This window comes from Typha angustifolia, chromosome 15 (assembly GCF_048772165.1).
Source record: "Typha angustifolia cultivar Huaian chromosome 15, ASM4877216v1, whole genome shotgun sequence".
NCBI classification, from domain to species: Eukaryota; Viridiplantae; Streptophyta; class Magnoliopsida; order Poales; family Typhaceae; genus Typha; species Typha angustifolia.
The window spans coordinates 18,528,519-18,552,777 of NC_133253.1; the positions used below are offsets into that span (position 1 = coordinate 18,528,519).

The 24,259-nt window shown below is 36.2% G+C and overlaps 2 protein-coding genes and 1 long non-coding RNA gene across 3 annotated transcripts; 1 reads left to right on the top strand and 2 right to left on the bottom strand.

Moving 5' to 3' along the window:
* The first annotated feature begins 3,524 nt into the window (after positions 1–3,524).
* LOC140777024 (BRI1 kinase inhibitor 1) lies at positions 3,525–4,343 on the top strand. The gene has a single exon (XM_073120926.1). The coding sequence runs from the start codon at positions 3,525–3,527 to the stop codon at positions 4,341–4,343; it is 819 nt and encodes a 272-aa protein (XP_072977027.1).
* Positions 4,344–9,099: 4,756 nt separating this feature from the next.
* LOC140778478 (uncharacterized) lies at positions 9,100–10,067 on the bottom strand. The gene is made up of 2 exons (XM_073123211.1): positions 9,549–10,067; positions 9,100–9,408 (listed from the first exon to the last, which is right to left on the bottom strand). Exons 1-2 carry the CDS (start codon positions 9,963–9,965, stop codon positions 9,373–9,375), a joined length of 453 nt encoding a protein of 150 aa, XP_072979312.1. The 5' UTR covers positions 9,966–10,067; the 3' UTR covers positions 9,100–9,372.
* A 4,146-nt stretch (positions 10,068–14,213) lies between these two features.
* On the bottom strand, positions 14,214–24,006 carry LOC140779714 (uncharacterized). The gene is made up of 3 exons (XR_012107393.1): positions 23,629–24,006; positions 19,241–19,344; positions 14,214–14,948 (listed from the first exon to the last, which is right to left on the bottom strand). It is a non-coding gene; the product is annotated as an uncharacterized lncRNA (long non-coding RNA).
* Positions 24,007–24,259: the final 253 nt, after the last annotated feature.

Sequence of the window (24,259 nt, forward strand, 5' to 3'; positions counted from 1 at the left end):
TTGCTGTTACCTTAGTCTCTAAATGATGATATTAATTACAATATAATTTTCGAACCGCTTACTAACGCAGTATACCAGTCACCAACCATTTGTAGATTCATATCTTCCATAACCTAGATCATGACCAATGATCCTTTCATCAATTTGATGTCCTAGCTACCACATCCTTTTCCTCCAGGCTTAGGCAAGTTAGAGACAAAGGGAATATTAATGTGGTCCCATATTAATTCAAGTTTTCTTGCATGTCTTGCATGTGAAAGATGAGGAGCTCTTCTTCTTTCCCCCCATTACTCACTTTATAGTGATCTCGTACCATTTACTTATAACTGTTACTTCTATAAACTAGTTTGCAGCCAACTTTATTCCTTTCAAAAGATTTAGTACCACTTGGAATCGAAACTATTTGGCATTCATGATATCTTAAAAGTGATACATGAAACAATTTGGAATCCAAAAACCTAACAAAATCATAGCAAACAAGTGAGTGAGTGTGTGTGTGAGAGAGAGAGAGAGAGAGAGAGAGAGAGAGAGAGAGACTCAGCAACTGCAGCATTCCATGCAACAGCTCACTGACTGAGATATGTACCCACCACCACAACACCCAATGAATGATGAGAGCCAACATTGCATGTTAGGTTGCTTTCAAGCATCCACGTAAGGGGAATAAACCAAAAAGGTGAGCTTTATTACCTATTCTGAAGACATAATGTAACCCTAAGGTCATCATATTTGAAAATTTCTAGAAGGTACAATTTGCCATGACCTGGCTTTGAAGAATGGAGATGCATGGGTGGGGTCAAATTGAGCTGGCTCTTGTTGTTTCTTCTCACCCAATTTGTGTGTGATTTAATGAAATAAGTTAATAGGTTAATAGGTGCTTGTTTAGAGGTTCTTATGTTATGATATAATAATGCACTCGTTTAACTCCAAAGATTGATCTAAATGTCTAACATATATATTAAATAAGACTAGCCTATAAATTAGTCAAACGGACTTATAATCTATTAATCTTTTCCTTGATTCTAAGATATTTTGATAAATTTCTACAGGATGTTAACTTATTAATTTTCTTTAAAATCTTAAGCTTAATTTTTTAGGAGCAAAGCAAACCGACATTCATCAAGATGGGCTCACGAACGAAAGAACACTGCACTGAATAACCTTGGATTCAGCTCATGTCCTACAAGTATGGCTCTTGCCATCCTTGGCGACTGCTTCTGCTTCAAGCTGTTACTAGAAAGTCTACCATGTTCAAGCACTTGCATTCTTTCTCTGGTGGCTATTTGGGACTGTCCGCCTGTGTTTGTTCCGAGGGTTCATAATGTTCCCCTTGTCCTCAATCCTACATTTTTGAACGTCAACATCAATCTTCAATCTAGACGGGTTACTTGGCTCCTTTCTAGTCAGTCATAGAGTATTACAGAAAGAATTCTATCTTGCTTTAGAGACATTATGAGAGATGTCATTTATGACATTTGCTCTGTTAACTGTTCCTAGCTAGTAGAGAGACATGCGTCATCTATGACATTTGCTCGGTTGCTAAGTTTCAATCTACTTCTTCATCCACTCCAGATCTCCTCCCTCCCTGTTGTCTCTCACATACCATCTCTAATATTTCTCACTGTTCTTCCCTTTTGAGTTCTCTTTCTCACATATTGGGAGGTACGTTCGCTAACCTCGTTGCACATTAATGGCTAACGGCTCTCAGTAGAGCTATGGATTTCTCTTCTCGTTGGGTTCTGAACTAAATAGTATTTTGCATAGGAGTGCTTATTATTATTATTATTATTATTATTATTATTATTATTATTATTATTATTATTATTATTTTCTCCCCCTTTTTTAAGGTAATAAAAATTTACCTGTTTAACACCCCCCACCAAAATAAATAAATAAATAAATAAATAAATAAAACTTGGTGCTGGAAAGAAACTTGATACACAAAAGCATAAAGGCAAAAGCATGTGGAATTCCTCCTCCTCCAAGTGGCGAGAAGTCATTGGCTGTATTAACCTTTCACTTTTTGGATAGGCAAGAGGGAGACAAATCCACCTAAGCTAAGCTAACACCTGATTGAACCGCTATGGCTGACTGGTCAATCCAACACCACTAGATTACGAACCCAATCAACTCGACTTTAGTCGCTTAGTTCTTGTTACGTAAACCATCCTTCTTCCTCTTGTCGGATTTAATCGTCTCTTTGCATAGGCGGATCGCACGAGTCTTCTACGCATTGGATTCTGCAATGGAATTTTCGTCACTTATACGAAGACAAACACGTTGCTTTCTCACTTGCTGTTCAAATTAATACGGGCTCATCTTTTATTCCCTGTCTATCCTTTTCTTTGTAGTTTAACTTGTTTTAGAGATATCTAATGCTTTAGTATTAGATTTGTTACCTTACAACATTTGAAAGATTGGATCGTTCCGTATAAGTACGCATGACAGACAGAAGTTAATTGACTATTATTCCTGCCAAAAGGAAACGCATGCAGTTGATCTCTATCGAGACCGACCTCTTCCATGTCTTTTCGCCAAGAACTAGTAGGCATAGGAGAGATGGTTAATTAATCTATATCAAGGCCAACTTTAAATGACATATATGTCACTATATTTGTTAGATGTCAGCAAAGATTTCTTACTCGTTCCTCTACGTGCATGGAAATAGAGAGAAAAGATATTAATAATAAAGACTATCCAAAGACTTAGGTCAGTATACACCAAGTATTTGCACTTCTACGCAGACGACTAAAACTCTCATAAAAGCAATACGCAACACTATGTTACTTCGTCTACATGTAAATGGCGACCTCGTCCTCGTCCTCGTCCTCGTCCTCGTGTGAAGTAGGCGAGGAGTAGTTTAATTGCTAAGAGATATTAAAGAAAAGAGAGGGGAGGGGGACCATAGGCATGGGGGGAGCTGGGAGCATCAAACCGTGCGTAGGAATTAACCATCAATGGCAGTATCTTCCAAGTAGTATTATCTTATTCCCATGTGGTCGTGGGGACGACTTAGATTCACCTCACATTTCCAAGACTATGCTACCTTGTTGACTTGTTCCAATATTCCAATTAATGACGGTGCCGTAATGCTCTCCCAAGTGGCATCACCTTTATGACCTGGTTAGTCTATAATTCAATTACAATATTTTGCATAAAAATTTATTTATATATATATATGCTGATATATGTTATGTCCTATTGTTGTAATAGATTTTTTTATGTGCCTTTATAATTTTACTGAGCTTTGTTGTCATCAACCTAGAAGTATAGAAATTTGTCCTGCATTTAGAGCAGAGAGAACTTTGATACATCTTGGCACTAAGCGAAGTAAATTTAAGACCACTTACTATTCTGACTTGACTAAACGTTTTACACTTTTGACTATAATAAATATATATATCCCCCTCGCTACCTTCCAATCTCCTTATCTTAGATACGGAGAAACCTCTATGATATATTGGTAGCCTTTCATAATATAATGAGCACAAAACACTCCGTAAGGCTTCATCCCACTCCACGCCATGGACACACAAAAGCCCCAAAGAGGAAGAAGTACCATCAACAACTTAGCACCAAAAGAAGATAGAAGATTTGCTCCTCCCTCTCCCTCTCCTTCTCCGTCATCCACCACCTCCCCTTCTCACGACTTCTCCTTCACAATTCCTCTCCACCCTCCTCTCGCCTCCCCGTCGAACACCATCGATTTGGCTCCGGCCGACGACATCTTCCTGCATGGCCACCTTCTCCCCCTCCACGTCATCTCCAACACGCAGGTCTCGCCTCGCACGTCGAATACTTCAGTCGAGAACTTTAGGTTTCCCCTCGACCGAGTGGAAAGCGATCTCAGCCTGAAGTGTAGCGCTGGAGATCAGAATCACAAGGATTACAACATCACCAACAAAGATAGGACCAAAACGAAGTCTTTGTCCTCATTTTTTGGGTTCAACAAGTGGAGGAAAGGAGAGAAGGACGAGGATAGAAGTAAGAAGAAGAAGGTGTTCGACGTGGGTCGGCTCCTAAAGAAGTATGTGAGCATGGTCGAGCCGCTCTTCTTCTCCAAAGGGGAGAAAGAGAAGCGAGACCTTCGTCGAAGGCCGTACTCTTTCTCGGGCCATTCTAATTCGAAGGAGAGAGATAAGTGGGCCAAGAGAAGAGCGCAGTTCTCGGCGCCGGCGTCGATGAGGACTTCGCCGACGAATAGTGGTCATCTCTTGGCGACGTCCATAAATTTCTCGTCGTCGGACGAGAGCACCATGGAGGAGCTCCAAAGCGCAATCCAAGCCGCCATTGCACACTGTAAGAATTCCATTGCAGCCAAGGAGGAAAAATGTAAATGCTAAGATGAAAGTTTGCCGTTGAATTGTTTTGTGTAGAGATATTGCAAAGGATATGATGGCATATAACTAATTTGTGTATGAAGTATGAACTGCTTGCCAAATGAGATTTGTGCTTCAGATTCCAATTTATATAGACTAAGAAAATTTTAAATCTTGGATCAATTTTTAGAATTCAGAATTCATTTATTTAAATTCCATGCAACACTTTGAATCCAATTGAATTGTTTGCAGATATCTTGAGTTAGTAAGGTGCTTAGAATTGCACATGAAATCCAATCACTTCTAGAGTCAGGACAAGAGAGTTTTTTCATAATGCAACTTTAGCTGCAGTCCAATCTGAATCCAGACTAAGAGCCAAAAATGTTGGGTCCACAATACATACTAACATCTATGATAATATTATATACTTGCAGTGATCAGTTTAATTACAAATGTGAACTGAAGAGTCTTTAGTTGTTCCTGCCCAAATAACGCATAGTACATTAGTACTAAAAGGAATCAAGTACTCTTATATTCTCCACAATACTGATGAGATATCCTAACAACCAAACTGGACTTTCTGACTGACGTGATGTTGCAGCCTTAGGATATACCATAAATTGGGCTAAAACTAGTAGCCGAGGGCCTGAGGCCACATCCACTTAAAATGACCAAGAAAATTCACAATCAGAGATGCGCATTTAACTCACAGCTAGTCCTCTTAAACCACATCAGTCTTGTATTACTTAGTTCAGATCTCTTAAACTCAATGAGTAAATTTTACTAGGCCTTATTTGCTTTGGGATCCTCTGAATTGGTTCAGGAACTTCTAACCTGATTCAGTAACTAAACATATTTTTAGTCTTTTCATATCTAACTAAGTTTACTCTTCAAAATATTAAAATAAAAAAATAAGACTAACTATTATTTCGAGACTCCACTTAGTGACATTTTGTTGATCGTAGGAATATCTCTTTTGAATATGAGCATATGTGCATATAAATCACTAAAGACATGCGAGTATGTAGATGGTTTACCAAACTTTGGCACGAAATTCTCTCGGATTGATCTGCAGTAGGCTAGAGGTGGCTAGGTCTCCATGCCTACCAAGCAAGGCCAAACATAGAGTGAGCATGTACCAGTGCCGTTATAAACTTTCAGTACTTGAAACGAACAATAAATCTCATGAAAAATACTATTACGGTTGTTTCTCCAACTGTCTATAAGCATATAATTGATTCTCATTGATCAACGTGATTAGACAATTCATGTCTCTGAAGTCATATGCCCAGTGAGTTTCTCTCCATTTCAAAAATACAGAGTGGATCTTCTAGTGATAAGAAGTAAACGTTAATTTCAACTGGAAGCATATATGTATAGGATTCTCATTAAGTTCCAAACCCATTGACACCTCTCTTATGCACACCTAGGATCTCTTTGAATTGCCAAACGAGTCACTCACTGCATTGTAGTAGCTATAGCAAGTACCTTCCTTGTCTCGGTTACAGGACAATATTCATGTTGCCCATCATTGCAAGAAGCTAGAAATTGAAATTATTGACTGGTCATCCACCATGGAGATAAGATTGATATAGATGTGCTGTGCTCACATTGGGGACCAACATTAGCTAGCGTTCTAAAGCTAAGCCACAGTTGGCAGTATTATTGAAGGAAAACCCCTGGGACCTCCTGAAAATGAACTCATCCTGGGATGTAGACTGCTGAAGAAACCACCACATATACGCTGCAACTAACAATTGATTGCAGCCCTCCATCAGAAATCAATCATGCAACCAAGTACTGTTAAATTGGACTGACACACACATATTTTCAGTAGAAAGGTGAGGGTCCTAATGATAAGTAATGCATCATCAGAGGAGCCATCATCATCATGGAACTCTGTTCAGAATGGAGGATATATTAGAGGAATTGTGCTTATATTTAGAAGATTCATTCTTATGGAGGATATGAATAAGTTATGTTGGCCTTAGAATTCAAAAAGAAATTCACTCGCAAGAGAGAAATCAGATAGCATAATCATTCAGCTTATACAAATAAGAGAGCGGCGACAAGATCGAGAGGAGCAACACCAGGTTATTGTGACAAATCATGGAAGAACGAGTGATCCCCTGAAACTTGTCTGAATTCTCTACTACTCACTAAACGGCCTTATTGTGACAAAGCAACATGTCCACATAAATATGGAAATTATTTATCAAGTAAAGAAAAACTATATGTTCCAAGTTTGTTAGTAAGTACTAAAGAAGGTCTCAAGAAACCTTAAACCTTTGAGCCTCTGTGATCACATTGTTATGACTCTTACAATTTTACAAACCCGGAGTGGCCTCTCAAACATTTGCTTTTAAAGATTAACATCAGAATTGTAATTGGGCTTTGAGGCATTAAACTTCAGAGGGGCCCAAACTATTTTATAGGCTAGTACGAGTTAAACAAGATGCATATGACAAAAGTAATGGCACTACCAGAGTTCCTTACGCGTTATGGCAGTTGAGCCTATCAACTATTCTGTACCATCGATAGTAGGAGAACAACCTCCTCATGGTCAAGTGGAAGTACGAGGAATCCTCCTCTGCCATTCGAGTAGGGTAAAATCAATGACAATAGCTTGTTGGCTGAGTCAGAACAGCCTATGTAAGTGGCTAGAAACAAAATGCTGTGACTAAAACTTTGGTCTTTCTCTCTTAATGTCTCATGCATTCAGAATAGATGCTGCCTGAAGAACTTAAAGTGGAGAAAAAACACAACATTGTAGGAGGTTTATTGAACTCATCTGTACTATATGCAGATTTTTTCCAGTTATCTGAGATTGCAATTTACTGACTGTTAAACATTTGTGGCACGCTATGCTTATATAAAGTGTACTCAATCTGAAAAAAGATATGGGTTACCTTGCCTTTCATCTAGTAACCCAAGTAAATTAAACTGAGTAAATACAATTTAGTGTTTGCAGAAGAAGACTACGTAGGCTATCTGATGGTGAGATCTAAACCACCGGCTGATTGGCATTATCATGTAATGAAACAACGAAACAACAGTACAAAATTTCTGAATGACTGTTTGAGAGATTATTTGGTCCACGAAACCGCGAGAAGGGAATAAAGTATACAGGAAAAATCTTATAGCAAATGGGTGTTTGCATGTCAACATTGTATCTGAAGAGACAATTGGCAACCCTTACATCTATAAGGAAGACAGAGAATAAACCAACCAGCTGTTCTGTTCTGGAATAAAAAGTAATGTTTCATGCGCTATAGCAGTTGGCCAATTGGAGAAGTCCTAATTGAAACAGGGGTATTATCTAGTCAAATTTCTCATCAGCTCTAGCAAGTGACAAACTTCTCGACTTGGATGTTTCAACGACGATAGACATGACCATCTACGAGAGAACCTTAGACTTCACAAAAGGATGAAGCCAAAAAGTCCTTACAACAACTCCTATCTTCAATGAAATAACCATCATTCTTATTAACTTAAGCATGTATGCCCCAAATTACCAAATTAAACAACATTCAGAACAATACAATTTATAACACACCAATAGACATCACCATCTAAAAGAGCACCATTTAGCCTCTCGTTGCACTTCTCTATGGTGCTGTCGATAGCGGCTTGCTTCCGAGGTCGTCACTAGATCTTCTCTACTATGATTATTAATTTTTTTTATTTACTTAATATTTTGCTTTATTGTAGTTTGATCTACGAATCTATGTTCAACTAATGTATTACCGACCAACTAACTTTCAAAAAAAAAAACCAATAAGCGTGTAGTTCTGTTTTGATTTATTCTATTGTTTTGCCTGAGTTCTTTTGTAATAGTAAGTAGCACTTGCTTTAGTTTATTGATAAATTTTCCTTTGTAGGCCTAATGTTAGAGATGTCCAACTGGAACTATAACCGCCATACGAGCAATTAGCTCTTGATCTCGATTATAGTTTCTTCGTAACTTGCTCAGTGTATTGCTCGGGTGTCATGAGAATATGAAGAGTATTGACAACTTCACCTTAAATTAAGGGGAAGAGTTCGATAATCAACTTATACAGCTTCAACTCCCAAGGTTCGAAAATAAATAGAATAAATTTGTATATGGTAGTCAACAGTCATAACTTTTTCTGGATAACGAAGCAACCAAGATAAAGCTTCCCGTAAATTTTGCTTAAATAACGGAAGTATTTATTAAGAAATTGAAGTCCTCTTCTGTATAATGCTATTGCTAGCCTTTCAGTCCTTCCATAATCTTTCTTTTTAACTCTAGTGGCGATAGCTTTTAAAATGCTCTCTATTCAATTTTCCCGACAAAGACTCTATCCTTTCTTTGTCTTCTTCTCCTTCCATCATACACATAGCGTATAGATAAATGATAACTAGAGGATAGAGAGAGAGAGAGAGAGAGAGAGAGAGAGAGAGAGAGAGAGAGAGAGAGAGAGAGAGAGAGAGAGAGGGAGAGAGAGGGAGAGAGATAGAAAGAGAAAGGTGACATGAATGAACAATCCATTTATGATGAGGAACACAAAACGATCACAATATGCAAATAGCCTCCCTGACTCTTTGTGTCCCTTGTCCTTCTTTTACTCAACCCAAAAGACAAAATGAGCACTGTTCCCCGCCTAGGAAGTGGCACCCATCTCTACAGATCTGAATCCCGTACTAATTGATCACCACACCATCATTCACCCATCCACAAGCATTTTGTACACAAAAGAACAAAAAAGAAAAGAGGGAGAGAGAGAGAGAGATAGAGAGAGAGATAGAGAGCATCATGTCGAGAGAAAGAGAGGTAAACAGCACCACCCTGTGGAAAAAAATACAATTGATTGCTCTTTAATACACAGATCAAACGAGAGAGAGAAAGAGATGGATGGGGAGAGAGTTAAAAACCACCCAACCAGCCAACCCATCCCTTTCCAAAAACCCCAACTCAAGAAAAAAAAAAAAAGCAAGCAAAAACAAAAGGAGTTCTCCCTTCAGTCCCAGTCCTTACACATCCACTAGTATACTACAAAGTACAAACCATTACATCCTCCTTTGCTAGTTGCTACTCCAGTATCAAATTCACATCCCTCCGTAGCTCCTGCAATTATTAGAGACCAGTCACACATTAACCAAATGCCCTGCATTTTTCACTATTTACAGATCACATCCTACCTATTTGGCAAAACGAGCAAACATAGGGTGCTAAATGTAAATTTCAAGGCATGGGATTAGACCAACCTGCGAGGGCTTGACGGTATTGGCCTCGGCCACCTCTGCCACGGCGGCGTCGGTCCTGTCGCCCTTCTTATGGGCCGGAAAATGGGCCTTCTTGAGCCCAAGCATCTCCTTCCAACGAATCGATCCTCTAATGGGCCGGACTTCCTCGTCGTGGGCCCTGAGCTCGTCTCTCAGGGTGGTAACCCTATGGCCCCCGTATTGGTGGTTCTCCTTCAGAGGGAGGAGCCTCCCCTTGGAGAAGAGCTGGTCCGCCGCCATCATGGGGCGGCTCCCCACGGAGAACTCGAAGTCCGAGTCAGATGGACCGGGCTGGGCCCGCGAAGGCGGTGGTGGCTCGACGGCGAAGTCGTTGGAGAAGGAGATGCGAGGGCTACAAAGCCCTTGATGCTCTGGGTTGAACATGTTGATGCATGCCATGGATATAAAGGAAGATGGTAAAAAGATGGAGAGAGAAGAGAGAGAGAATGAGAGAGATGGAGATGGGATGGTGTTTGTGTTTGTGTTTGTATATAAAGGAAGGGGTGGGGGGAGGGACTAAGGGACGGAGGTGAAGTAGGATGAGTTATAGATGGATGCGCATTGCATGTATCGGTCTGTGCATACGTGGCATGGCATGGGGATGTTACATGTGGGAGAATGGGAGTTTTATGATATGGATTGACCGTATTTGGGCGGTAATTACCCATTAAGGATTGCATTGAGCTCAACTACTAGCTAGCAGTGCAGACACGAATATATAATTAGTCCAAAAATCCAAAATAAGGTGAATTTAGTTTGATGGGTGATCATCTACCCGCAAGAGAGAGGTGTCGTTTCCTGATATGCCCTCCGGTCTATTGTGCAGTTTTCAGGTATTGTTTGCTACTATGTCAGGTCATTATCGTCTTGAATGGGTGGCCCTAATGATCCAATTATTAGAGTGGACACACGTACTTAGTCTGCTAATTGGAATGGTCTTGCACCACCGATATTGATTTCCTTGTCAGGGGATCGATGTATTATATTACAGTATATTTAATTGGAGATCTCAAATGAGACAAAGAGTGGTTGTTACTTGATAATATTAAAAAGCAAATTTGAAAATAAGATTTAAATGGAAGAGCAGAAGAAAAAGAAAGGTAAAAGGGACTTCAAGTGGGATGAGATATTTGACATGCAACTAACGAAATAAAATAAAATATCACTTTACTATAGATATACATGAATGGCGAATATATAGGCATCCATGCATAAGTGCACGCATGCACCATGGTTAAGCAACTGACAAGCAAAGCAAAGGGAGGAGGAGGAGGAGCAGCAGCAGACTGGGGTCAAAGTTAAAAAGGAAAAGGGAAAAAAAATGGGGGAGGAGTTAATGGATAGGGCAGTTAATAAATTAGTCGACGTACCCCTGGGCAGTAGTAACAGTAGTAGTAATAGTAGGATTGGATTTGGATGAGAAGAACGGCACACAGCCTTACTTTAAGGAAAGAAGATGAGAGGAGTAGGAAGATGGATTCCCCGCTTGACCGACCTTTGACCGGCTTTTGTAATTAGCAAGGCGTGAGCTGGCGACGTCGACAGCTCGATGCGACCACGTGATCCGGAGAGATCATCTCCCTTTGTTTCCATCGCATAACAACACGCACCTGCACTGTGCCCATAAAATTAAACTGGCACTCGGTCTCCTTTCCCTTTAGTAAATTATTCCACTTGGGGCCTCACCAGTCACCATTTATATTTTATATATATATATATATAATAGTCTTAGCCTTTGGCTTGGAGGATTACGCTTCTGCCCTTGGATCTTGCTATGATTTTGCTGTACTGTTTTTGAAGCAATTTCCATGTGTGGTTTGCATACTTGGCAGTAAATTTATCGGTGTAATTGATCCACAGGATCAATAAAATATAGAGACTATATGCACTTCTCAACCTTTTAAATCATTTGAAAGGCTAAAGATAATTTGCTATTTTTTGAAAGGTTAAAGTTGTGCTGGTGGATTTTATTATCGAAGCTGATTGAAATCATGTTCAGTTTGGGTTTCTCCTTAACATTTTACTGGTTGGGGACGCCCCTAGTAATACCCTCAAACTTGGCAATGGTGATTATATTTGTTGAGTCCACGCTTCTTTGGCATAGAATTTTTATTTGCAGGCATCATGGGGTTTTTTTTTGCCTTTTGCTTGGACAGTGGGAAGACACTTGCTCTGCTTGAAGGGCCAGACGCTGAAAGAGCATGGCAATTCACAACTTGTTGGGTCTTTAACTACTCTAAACTTTTAATCAAAGCTATAAATAGTCTCATTTTCTTTTTCTTTGTTTTTGAAAAGTGGAGTTATCCTAATTATATTTATTTACAATGAAATTACAAAGGGAGATACTGGGGTAGAAAAAGATGAGGGAGGAAAAATCGAAGCTTATCTTGGAGTGACAAAGATAGGAGAGCTCCCAAAGTGTTCAGATCTCTTAGAAAAAAATTTGAAGACTAAAAGCTATCAGAGCTTCTCCCCTAAAGACTTTACTATTGTGTTCTTTTCTTTTCAAAGACGCCACCATAAGACGCCCAACAAATGGTCTATCGTCTTTTGGATGCGAGCGATGTTGAATTATTTTCTCAATAGTTCAAGAGTGATCATGATGGATATTTAAATTCTCTTCTATTAGATTAGATTCACAAGTAAGTATAATAACACTGTAGCTCACTTGATTGGATCCACCTTTAGATACCTTTTGTAACCTAATTTTCACTTGCTAATATAATGTTTATACTTCTTCCCTTAACAATATTAAAGAAAAATGATAAACGACTATTTTACCTTTTAACTTTATATATATATATATATACATGCTAATTTAAATAAAAAATCTAACGAAAAATTAGAAAAGTAAAATAAAAAAGAGAATGAATGTAATTATTCCTAACATATATTATGTCTTTAATAATAAAAGAATTAAAAAGGTAATGTCAAACAAGAATGCATGTTTATTTTTTTTTCAAATAATTCTACTCATTGGGAACAATAACGATGAGAGAGGTCTGAACAAAAACAAGTGGACAATGGTGGCTTGTGAAGGGTACAAATATAATTTCCCCCCCCCTAAACGTACAGTAGTTGTCACCCACATGGACAATGCCTAAAACTATGGGACACGTGGTTGATAATAGCCCTATCCACGTGGAGGACCATAGACTGGTCAAAATGACTTGAGATGGATATCTTTTCACAGACTCCTCCCGGTGTCTCCCATCTCGGCAGCAAGACGTCCTCTCTCTCTCTCTCTCTTGTACATTTTTATGGATTTTTCTTTTTACTATTTTAAGTATTCTAAAATATTTTTATCACATTTTTATATTGATCATAAAAGTTAATTACAATACTACGTTAGTTAAAAAGTTAAGAACATTAATCTCTAAATATAAATAATTGACCAAACTTATAGCAACTAAAAAAAATATTAAGTACCAAAAAAAATTTTCTATAAGTTATTAATTCAATATTTCAGTCAGTAATTTTTTAACTCATAAAGTCTCATATTTAAAAGATAAAATATACTAGACATATATAAAAAGAAATTACGAGGGTAATTTGGTCAAAAATTCTAATTTTATGTCCAAGGAACTACCATCTACGCATGGTTGGTTTAAACCTGGATATAAAAGTATACTTAAATTAGTTGGCACTTTGTATTTTGGATGTGCTAAAATTAATTCGAACATAGTGCGCTTCACGTGGCATCATCATGAGGCTATCTTGAAAGCATCTCAACATTGCTTACACGCATTTGCCGGTCAATAGTCGTAGGAGTAATCGACACTCAAAAAGTTTAGAAACTATGCACATGTAATGAAGTGTCTAAGGTTAGGTGCTTGATTTAATTAATTAGTTAATGACAACTGCTTGGAATGAAAGCTTATTCTATGCACTCCATGAGACTAATCCATGTGATAATTATCGATGGATCACAAGGACTACAACTCCTTCTTCTTTTTCTTTGTTCTTATTTGTAACGGTAGAAAAGAGTTGTTAATTTTCTTTCATCTTGAAGCCCAGTAAAGCTTTTTAACATTTTGGGCCTTTGATTATTTTCTACACACAGAAGGCCCAATTAGCCTCTGATGTAGCTCACTGTATAGTAAGTTGAGTCAATTTTATTTGGATTGCTGTGGATCCTAAGAGGACAGACTCATATAAAGCTATTAAAGATGAGATTCCAATGTCCCAGACTTGGGATGAATAATTAAGATGCTTGTTTTTGCTGAAGAAATTAACCAGGTTAACATTCTTCTACTGTGCATTTTCTTGGCTTCTTCTTCTGGCTAATTAGCTAAGTGATAAGTTAATGGTGAAGTCGTACTACTATATATATATATAATTATTATTCCAATTGGTATTTAATATAATGGAGATAATTGTTTTCACCGCATGATGGTCGAAAAAAAGGTATACGTGCTTGTGGTAGATTGACTTTATGCTATTCTTTACGCTTAATAAAAGTTTAAGCCGGTTTGGTTTGGGTTTAGTAGTTGAACGGGCCTAACTTATCATATTTTTTGAACTAAATTAAATTGTGAATTAGGTTAACCGTGTAATTATTATATTTGATATAGTATAAAAAAATTTAAAAAAAAGAGTTCATTTTAAAGAAATATATGAGAATGCGTAGAAATAGTAAAAGCAATATGCCCTTCATCCTTTGTCTTTGAAGTCTGTCACTAAACAAATATTATTATTAAATATATTTTTTCTTTGGAAAGATGCTCACAAGGTTGCAGACTTATAGTACAAGCCAGTTAATTCCGTTGCAGACTTGTGAGCTTATAAGACCCACAATTATGTTATTGTCCTAAAAAATATTTAAAGCTCAAAGCTTACAAGCTCGCAACAAGATTAAGTACAAGCCCATAAGCCCATTAGGGATTTCCGAGCTTATAAAGCCCACGGTTATTAAAGTATATTTCTCTTTTTAAGTCCTGGGAGTTGCATTATTTTAGGGGTCCTTAATATTATAAATATCATAAGATAAAAAAGAGTGAAAGTATGATATTACGGCCACAATCACCTTGTAAGCTATTCTGCGGATGGAGACTTCATTGGGTAGGACTCGGCTAGTGATCGGTCAAACCCGAGATGACCTACTGGTTCACGAAATCCCTGAGCTAGGGTTATAGTTAAAGCAGCCAGTAAAAAACCGAAATAACTAGTTATAGTAAGCATAAAAGGGCTAAATTAGATATGTCTGCGATCGAGTAAATAGCTCTACGAAGGAATGGAGCCAACCCAAGCGAAGATTGGCACTCTTCGGCCTTGATGAGGAGCAGCTCGCAAAAGGGAAAATCGTGGAGACAGCAGACTCGTCAGTCAAGCACACCATGAGGCTGAGTACAATAGACCGGGAGGTGACAATTCCAATTTTTCCTATTCCATTTCCAGGAGTTTACGAGGTTAGAATTTTTTTTAAAGAAAAATATATTTATTTTAAAGAAAATTTAAAATATGTAAGAGATAATTTAAAATAGCTAGGAGTATTATCATTACTTTGTTGTGAAATGAAATAGTAAAAATGTGTTATGAATGATATTAGATATTATTACCAAAATATTGTTAATAAATTTATAAAAACAAATAATGGGCATTTATTTCAAGGGTAAATTTATAATTTTAAAATAATTCAAACTTATGCTCATTTGTATTTCTCCCGTTTCTATTTGGTTTTGACCTTGATTAACATATTAATTTCTATTTGGTTTTAAACTTGATTAATATATTTATTTAGTGAACATAACTTAAAAATCGTCACCGATTAAGACCAGAGACTAACCTGGCCTCACTCCAAACGCCACTTTAGGGTTTGCTCCACCTAAAGCTGCATCATGGCACCAAAAGATAGTGCATAATATTCGATCTGAAGTATCTACGTCAATCATGCATGCAAGAGGAATTTCACCTTAGAAATTCTTATTTCGCCATTTTAGTTTTGTAAAATATTTTGTTAAGATTGCACGTCTTTTATAATCGATTTCGATTTTGGGTCAGAATTAGTGCTTCATCTCACAGTTTTTCAACTTCCTCAGTTAACAATTTAAATTTTTTTCTCACATAAAACTGTGTCTTCTTCTTCATTTCCTTATTATCTATTCTATGATTTGATCCAATCACGCTAACGCCACTATCCATTGCAACTTGTGGCACAACATATATTGTTCTTTTGGTGATTGGATTGAAATCAAGGTTCCATGAGATGCCATCCTGATAACATTTTGTTTTCCTTGTCCGCATCAAACCTCCTTTGCAAATAAACCCAATTCTCACGGGGGACGTCGAAGAGGCAAACTGCAAACAACTACTCACGAAGAAAATACAGGAAGGAACCAACTACGTACCAACGAGATTAATCATTCCACACGTACTAAATCAAACCCTTTATGACATATATATATATAAGACCATTATGATAGTTATACTGACGACAATAAAGACAGCAGACGATACAAAGCACCTAGCTAGAACGTACGTTAGTTGCCCTTAACGACGTTCAATTATTAGATCACACAAAGGAGGGCAGAGCCATATCATACATAGTGTGCATGCATGGTTTCATTCATCATCAGTGACGATGATCCCCCAGTTCGTAGCTGCGAATTTGGTCAGAATCATAAACTCCGAGTCAGAGTCTATGGCATTGTTATCGTTGAGGTCGGCCTTCATCAACGCACGCGACGCCTCCCACCACGTGTTGTCGAGACCAAGCGACACGAGTGCTCGCCGGAGCTCGCTCCAGCTGACCTTGCCATCGCCATCTGCATCCGCTTTCGCCAGCCACTGCGAGAATTGCTGCTTCGTTACCGTGACTTTCTCACCTCCAGGACGACGGAGGAGATTTCCGCTGATGGTGCCCGACATGGTAGCCATACTGATTAAGATCAATAAATCGATCGATCGATGCTAGTTTCTTTTGCTTTTGCTATGGGAGTGGTAACTACGGAGGAGATATAAATGGGCTATTTATAGGCAGGCCAGTGGCATATATGATAGATGGGAAGGAGATGCCTTTTGGAGTTCCACACGTCTTTGGCGATTAATATGCGGTCTTATCTCTTTACTATGGCTCATGCAGTGGAATCTGATCTTCTTTCTTACAAGGGGAATCTAATCTGATAGTCATGTCATTCTACATCGTACGTGTTTTGATGTCATGTTGAGACGTGATCATAACATGCATGCTTATTATTATGAGTTTTTTCACTGGTTCACTCTCAATTAACACTTCTCCATATCACTCTTATCTCCTGTCACTTAGAATATATTTCAAATTAAATCAAGGGGCATCTTGAGGTAGATAGTGGGCTACTCAAAGATAAATTGCTTTATTTCTCCACGGTTAGGAATAGATAGACTTCTATCTGACTCGAACCACAAGAAATTTTGTAGCCTATAAAATTAGTTGCATGCCATTTAACGTGCAAGTGGCACCATAATGAGATTGATTACTAGATTGCCTCTAAGACGCTGTTTGGCCAAGTGGGATAAAAAGTTTTATCCTCCATAAATCAATCTTTATCTTAAAAATTTTGGCTGGAATAAAAGGATGTATTATGTCACTATCTTATTCGACGAACAATCCTTATCCCAATTTAGATGCATGTACTCAGATTGTGATGAGGCTATAGCATACTTGGTAATATGTTTTAAATAAATTCATAGTAAAACTGTTTTAATATGGGATATTTATTTTTCACGCAACTTATGATGGTGTCTATATATTATGTAAATTATAGTGAATTAAATCAAATTAATTTTTGCCTAATAATTCTAAAATTAATTATGAAAGAATAATATAACAGTATAAATAATTTATATTTAATGTAAACCTATTTTCCTTCTTTCTAAAAAAAATATATGTACATAAAACTAGGAAAAGGGCAACAAGGTCAGCTTAGTTTATTTATTTTTATTATCCCTTCTATTATAATTTAATGCCATACTTATATTTTTATCCAAACACTTTATTCTAATTTTTCAACCAAACACTTAAAAAAAATTGGGATGAAAAACTATATTATCCCAAGATAAGTTACTATTTTATTCTTATCATAATTTTTTATTATGTGGTTGACAAACAGACCTATAGATTGCTAAGATGGTTGGAATACAAAAATTAGAACTTCTGAAAACAAAAATTGCAAAAGATATAGAGTTATTAATTCTTTATCCTGAATCGAAGTAGAGAAGGTCATATTAGCCATTGACGTCAATATAATTAAATCTCTGTTCCTAAGTGGGTCTTTTATAAGCAAATTAGTAACGATGTATCATGGATAAATAGAGTCAATAACTTTGCATATGGATCGAGTTCTGTGAATCCTAATCAACATGATAGAATCAAGTAAAGCTAAGGTAGTTATTTCTACACGAAGCGAGATTCCAATGAGCTAGGAACGAATAAGATGCTGGCCTTTGTTGAACAGATTAATTAACCCGATTAAGATTGTTTTTATTGTGCATTTTCTGGACAGCTTCTTCTAGTTAGCTGAGTGATAAGTTTGTCGATACTAGGTGATATATATATATATATATATATATATATATATATATATATATATATATATATATATATATCCCAAGATTCTTATAGTTAGTAAGGGAGGTGGTCATTTGATCAGCGTACTCATCCTTTTGACTGCTTATGTGATTGTGATATATAAACTTTATGCTCTACTTTCGGCTTAAAGATTTAAGGTAATTATGCTCCACCCGAAGATAGCACAGATAGTGCATATATAATATTCCCAAGTATATACGTCAATCATGCATGAGGATATTATTCCAAAGCATATTGGAACAAGAATTAAACGTGTTAAGGAAGTTTTAGAATACTTTATATAGTTACATTATACATATTTTTTTCTATGATATGCCTTTAACAGAGAAAAGTATAAATTTGTTAGATTTTTAGTACTGTCAAATATGTTTAAAATAATTTAAATACTTTTATATATGTTCATGAGTATACAAGTTTTGATAAGATTCGGATTTAAAAAATTTTAAGTTTTAGAAAAAGATAAGCCACCGTGTTCACACAGCATTCGCTCCGCATTTGAATGCTGACTCAAAGTGTTTACACGTATAAAGATGTTGTTTTGGCCGTTCAAATGCAACCACGTAACGTGCAATTTTTTGAGTTACATGACTTATGCAGACTTGTCTTAAAGACTTAAATAAGCATTAATCAATTAAAAGATAAATATGTTCGATTTATGGAACCCAATGTCCTCATGATACAATCTAATCTGACCAAGTTAGCATCAAAATTTGTGTGAGTAGACAGATTTTGGTTTCTAAGTTGAAACTAGTGATTTCATCTCATTGTTTTTTTGGTGTTTATAAGTTTATTTTAAAATAATTTAGTGAATGCTAAACTAGTTAAATATTCCAACACTGCATACTTATGCTAATATATTATATGCATACCCATGCTATAGATCAACTGGGCATAACCTTACCATAGTATAATCATCTCTCATCATCTCTATTTATCATCATCATACTCATATCTAATATCAGCCTAATTATATACATGATAAAATATGCTTAACTGAAATCATCTCTAGATAAAGTCATATAATCATGCTGGAGGTCAAAACATGCATGTACATAATATATAATATAACCTAATTTGAGAAAGGGATCTACGGGATAAGACTACTCACTCTGATCAGAAGATACAAACCACGTATCCTTTATATCCGCCCATCAACCGTGTGACACTTCTCGCTAGCAAGGTCCACGGGGTCTCAGATAAGGGGTTCGGGATCTGAAAATGTTTAAGTAACATAAAGTTATTTATTTATCCCATTATAATCCGTTCAAGTAAAATATGATGATTTATTAGATTTTAGAATTTCTACTTATTTTTATAATTGGCTAGATTTTTAATTATAAATAAAATATAAATATAGATAAAAACCTAATTATAATTAAATTATATCTTGATTAATTAGGGACTATATAGTCATTACTTTATAAAATAATAAATAAATACATAAGCTGATTATCTTATTTGTTACAAAATAATAATGTATAATAAATTATTAGAATTATTTAAAATGTATCTCATAAAAATATTGGTATATAAATTTGATAATTATAATTTACAAATCTATATATTAATCTAATAGAGATATAAATAAATAAATATGAGTATTACTTATATTTATACCTAATTAATCATTGATTATACAAATTACAATTCATACTAATCATATTGAAGAATATATATTATTATTAAAATAATTAATGTCTAAATAATCTATTTGCATTAATTAAGAAGGAAAAACCTAAATAAATAACATCAAATAAATAAATAAATAATTACAACACTGCCATCAAGCCCAGCACTGTGCAGAAAAGAAGAAGTAGAAGCCGAGGAAGGAAGAGAAAAAGAAAGAAAGAAAGAAAGAAAGAAAGAAGAAAAAGAAGGAGAAAAAGAAGAAGAAGAAGGGAGGAGGGGAGGGAGGTGCGAACCCGACTGGCGGGGAGGGCACCGACAGCTGGTGGCCAGCTAGCTGCCGGCCTCTCGCCAGCGGCTCAGCTCCGACGAACCCGAGCCCAAAGAAAGAAAAGGAGAAAGAGAGAGAGACGTTAACTGTATCCATGTCATATTTCCTATACCCATTACCCATTTGGTAATCAATTCAAAGATTTAAACGAGACGTTAATCCTCTAACAATATTGTTAGACACACATATCCCTACTAAATCACCAATCTTATCGATATAATTAAAATTTCATACCTACTAATACAAGTATCTTCCAAACATAATTTATCATACTAGTCATCAGAAAATTTATTTCTATATACAATCTACAATCATCTATATCACATCACATAAACTTTTCCACTATATAAAATCATAATATATCTTACTCATCCACCCACAATCCATAATTATAACCCTCATAAAGATCAAAAATAGTCTCTCTACGCATACATCTTTTACATCTTTTATATCTATAAAAGATCAAAAATCCAAAATATGCTATATCTGCTAAAGAAAACCTCAAATCTACTGATAATAGTCTTTTTGCACAAAATACATATCTCCACATATTGACAAATTTCTACACTTTATCATAACATATGAATAAGTCTGTATATCCAATATTATGCTCCATAGACTATAACACCTCAATTTCAATAACATCAATGCATGATTTTAGTAATATCTCTTCCTATTCATTAGTCATTCAAATAAATTCTCAATATACTAATATCATAAATTATTTCTCTAAATATCGTCAAAGTTTAAAACTTAATAATTTTAACATCACAACCTAGATTCTATCTCAACCAATTAATATCAAACTCATCGAGATCGACAACTAACATAACCCTAAACCAAATCGACAACTAGATCTGGATTAATTTGGATGTAATAAAATTATGAAAATTTAGATAGTAATAGCCTTAGGAGTTAGAGTTTTAATGGCTCTTACTTGATACTAAATCGGAGATATCGATAAAAATATATAAATAAAATATTGGAGCAAGGTCAAAACTAGATAGAACGGCAAATATCCGACATTGTGGTGGTCGTCGGAGGGTGACGGATGGCCAAGGGTGGTGGTGGACGACTGTATAGTAGAGTAGTTGATGGAGAAAATTGGTGGCTAGGGTTTGGGTGTTTGAAAGAATTCTATAGTTATGATTTACTCATATAAAAATAAAGACGATCTAACGGCTAAGATAAAAATGATAAATGCAATAAAAAAAAAATAACTAAACTCAATTAATTCTCAATACTTAGATGCTTAGATTAATAAAGCCTAACCCTTCTATAAATAGGTTGGGTATAATTAGCCCTACTCGGACTAAGTCCTAAAGACCTACACAACTCGAACTAGGATTTATCTTAGAGACTTATATTATTTAATTGGACTTGCATTAGTGACTTATATGACTTAATTGAACTTGCCTCAAAGTTGCCTCAGTGACTTATATGACTTAACTAGATTTACCTTAAAAGCTTATATAAATATGAATCAATTAAATAATAAATAAAATTGATCTATCGAGCCCAATATCGTCATGATACAATCCGGCCTGACCTAGTTCACCTCATAAAATTGTGTTTACCACAATCCACTTAAACACATTCTTATAATATATTTTCCACTTTTGCAATTATTTCACATTTAACAATTTAATCTGATTACTATTTTACATTTGAAAGGCATTACATCAATCAACTATCATTTCAATTCTTTCATCTTTTTCTCTCCCCCTCGTCCAATTACTTTAAATGGTATTTGTTATGAACCGATTTGATTCAATGTGTAACGACTCTAGACCAAGTTGAGGACATGATTTTCAAAGAAACTATGAATCATCTAGCCATTGGATCTTACGGAATTTTTGATATGTTGCCATCATTGAAGAGATATTTCTAATGAATCCAAGATCATAGAGTTTAGATAGCTAGATCTTGAGATATCGATCGAACAGTGGCCAAAGGTCGGATGAACCATAGCTTGTTAACCCTTCAATGGCTAGATAGGTACTAGGATAATTCTTTCGAAGTGAAAAGAGAAAAGATGTTGTATAAGAGGGCGATTAGGAGTTAGAGGAAGCCGACTAAGGACTTGGGCGGTGAAAGGAAGGAGGTGGGAGAGGGCAACAATGGCTAGAGCAAAAAAAAAAAAAAAAAAAAAAAAAGATAAAAGTACAATGTCGTTTCACTTATCAGATAAACTCCAATTAAGTTTCTATCCATATAATTGTAGAGGCTCACCCTTAGGATCCAAACAACTAAGTTATCCTAACAAACCAACAATTTTCGTTGCAGTGCATTCGACATTGTACTTTTATTTCTTTAGCAAAAATTAAACTAAATAAATAGACTAATCCCAACGAACCCAATGTTGTGAGTAGAGTTAATATGACCAAATAATATCAGTATTTTTACCATTTGACATGAACCATATATCTCTTAAAGCCGCTAAACGTGAGCACACCACATATTTTTTAATCCAATTTAAATTGTCCTATTCAAGTTTAAGAGCAACTAACCAAACAGATTGAGTTAAATAACATCTAAATATCATCCATAGAGGTGAGGGATTTTCGTATAAATCTTGTGTCTTCTATTTTACTTTTAATCTCTTTTACGTGTGGGCACAACATTCACTTTCCTTTCTAGCTTTTAACGATTCCTTTTCCAAGGCTTGAAGTGGACTCAAGATTGATGCCATGTTGTATATATATAAGAATACGATAAATGAAGGGAATAGAGCAATTAATCACATATAGAGTACTCCCAACACCAATATATATTTCATAAGCATTAAAACTTAGTTAGTTACAAGCACCATTTACTAATAACGACTTGATTCCACTTGCATGCGTCTTCTACTTTCTAGTGAAAGACATTCACAAATTCAATAAACATGATCAATTGAATCATGTAGATATAATTCTAGAGATATTAAAATAATATAAAACTAACCTGAATCGATAGTCATTGTCATTGATATCAGAAGGAAGATGAAGAAGATGGTTGATAAATTCTAAGGGATGGGTTTTCACACCTTTCAGTTTCACATGTAATGGGGAATAGGAATTGAATCGATATTTTATTAAAACTTCCCTCAGAGATCATAACCCAATAAGCTTTACCGTCACAAGCCCATTAATTATGACATGGGCTTCTACACATTTAAAACCATATCAACTTAATTATATTTTTAAAGCCCAAAATAAATTTAAACTTGTAAATTACTTAAGTGGGCTTAAGATAAATGACAAGCCCATATATATTTTATTAATCGTATGAGTCCACTAATTAAATTATTAACATCTAGGTCATAACTTCTGGGACACACGACTACTGATTATTATATAGAAAGTAAGCGCGCGCACACAAAGAAAGAAAAGGAGGAAGTACCTAGACATGCAGACAGACCATACAAGTTCATTAATCACGCTAATATATATTCTATGATTATATATATATATATCAGCAGCAGTGGATAACGCTTAGTTGCCCTTAACGACGTTCAATTATTAGATCACGCAAAGGAAGGTAGAGCTATATCATACATAGTGTCCATGCATGGTTTCATTCATCATCCAGTGCGTAGCTGCGTAGTTGGTCAGAATCATAACCTCCAAGTCAGAGTCTATGGCATTGTTATTGTTGAGGTCGGCCTTGTTGACGGCCCCCCACGCCTTCCACCACGCGTGGCCGAGGCCGAGCGACTTGAGTACTGTCCGGAGCTCCTTCCTGCTGATGATGCCATCGCCATTTGCATCCGCTGTCGCCAGCCACTGCGCGAATTGCTGCTTCGTCATCCTGACTTTCTCACCTCCACGACGACTGAGGAAATTTCCTCTGACGGGGCCCAACAAGGTAGACATACTGATTAAGATCAATCGATCGACCGATCGATGCCTGTTTCTTTTGTTTTTGCTACGGGAGTGGTGACTACGGAGGAGATATAAATGGGCTATTTATAGGCAGGCCAGTGGTATATATGGCAAGGAGATGCCTTTTAGAGCGTGACACGTATTTGCGATTAATATGCAGTCTTATCTCTTTACTGTGGCTCATGCTGTGGAATCTAATCTTCTTCCTTTTTAACAATTGGAATATAATCTGATTACATATACACGTACGTGTTATGATGTCATGTTGAGACGTGATCATAACATGCATGCTTATAATTGTGAG

Bases quoted from the DNA above. Each gene is read 5' to 3' on its own strand.
- LOC140778478 (XM_073123211.1), bottom strand. From the start codon at position 9,965: ATGGCATGCATCAACATGTTCAACCCAGAGCATCAAGGGCTTTGTAGC. The intron at 9,409-9,548 runs GTTGGTCTAATC...TAATAATTGCAG, and splicing joins ATACCGTCAAGCCCTCGCAG to GAGCTACGGAGGGATGTGAA.
- LOC140777024 (XM_073120926.1), top strand. From the start codon at position 3,525: ATGGACACACAAAAGCCCCAAAGAGGAAGAAGTACCATCAACAACTTA.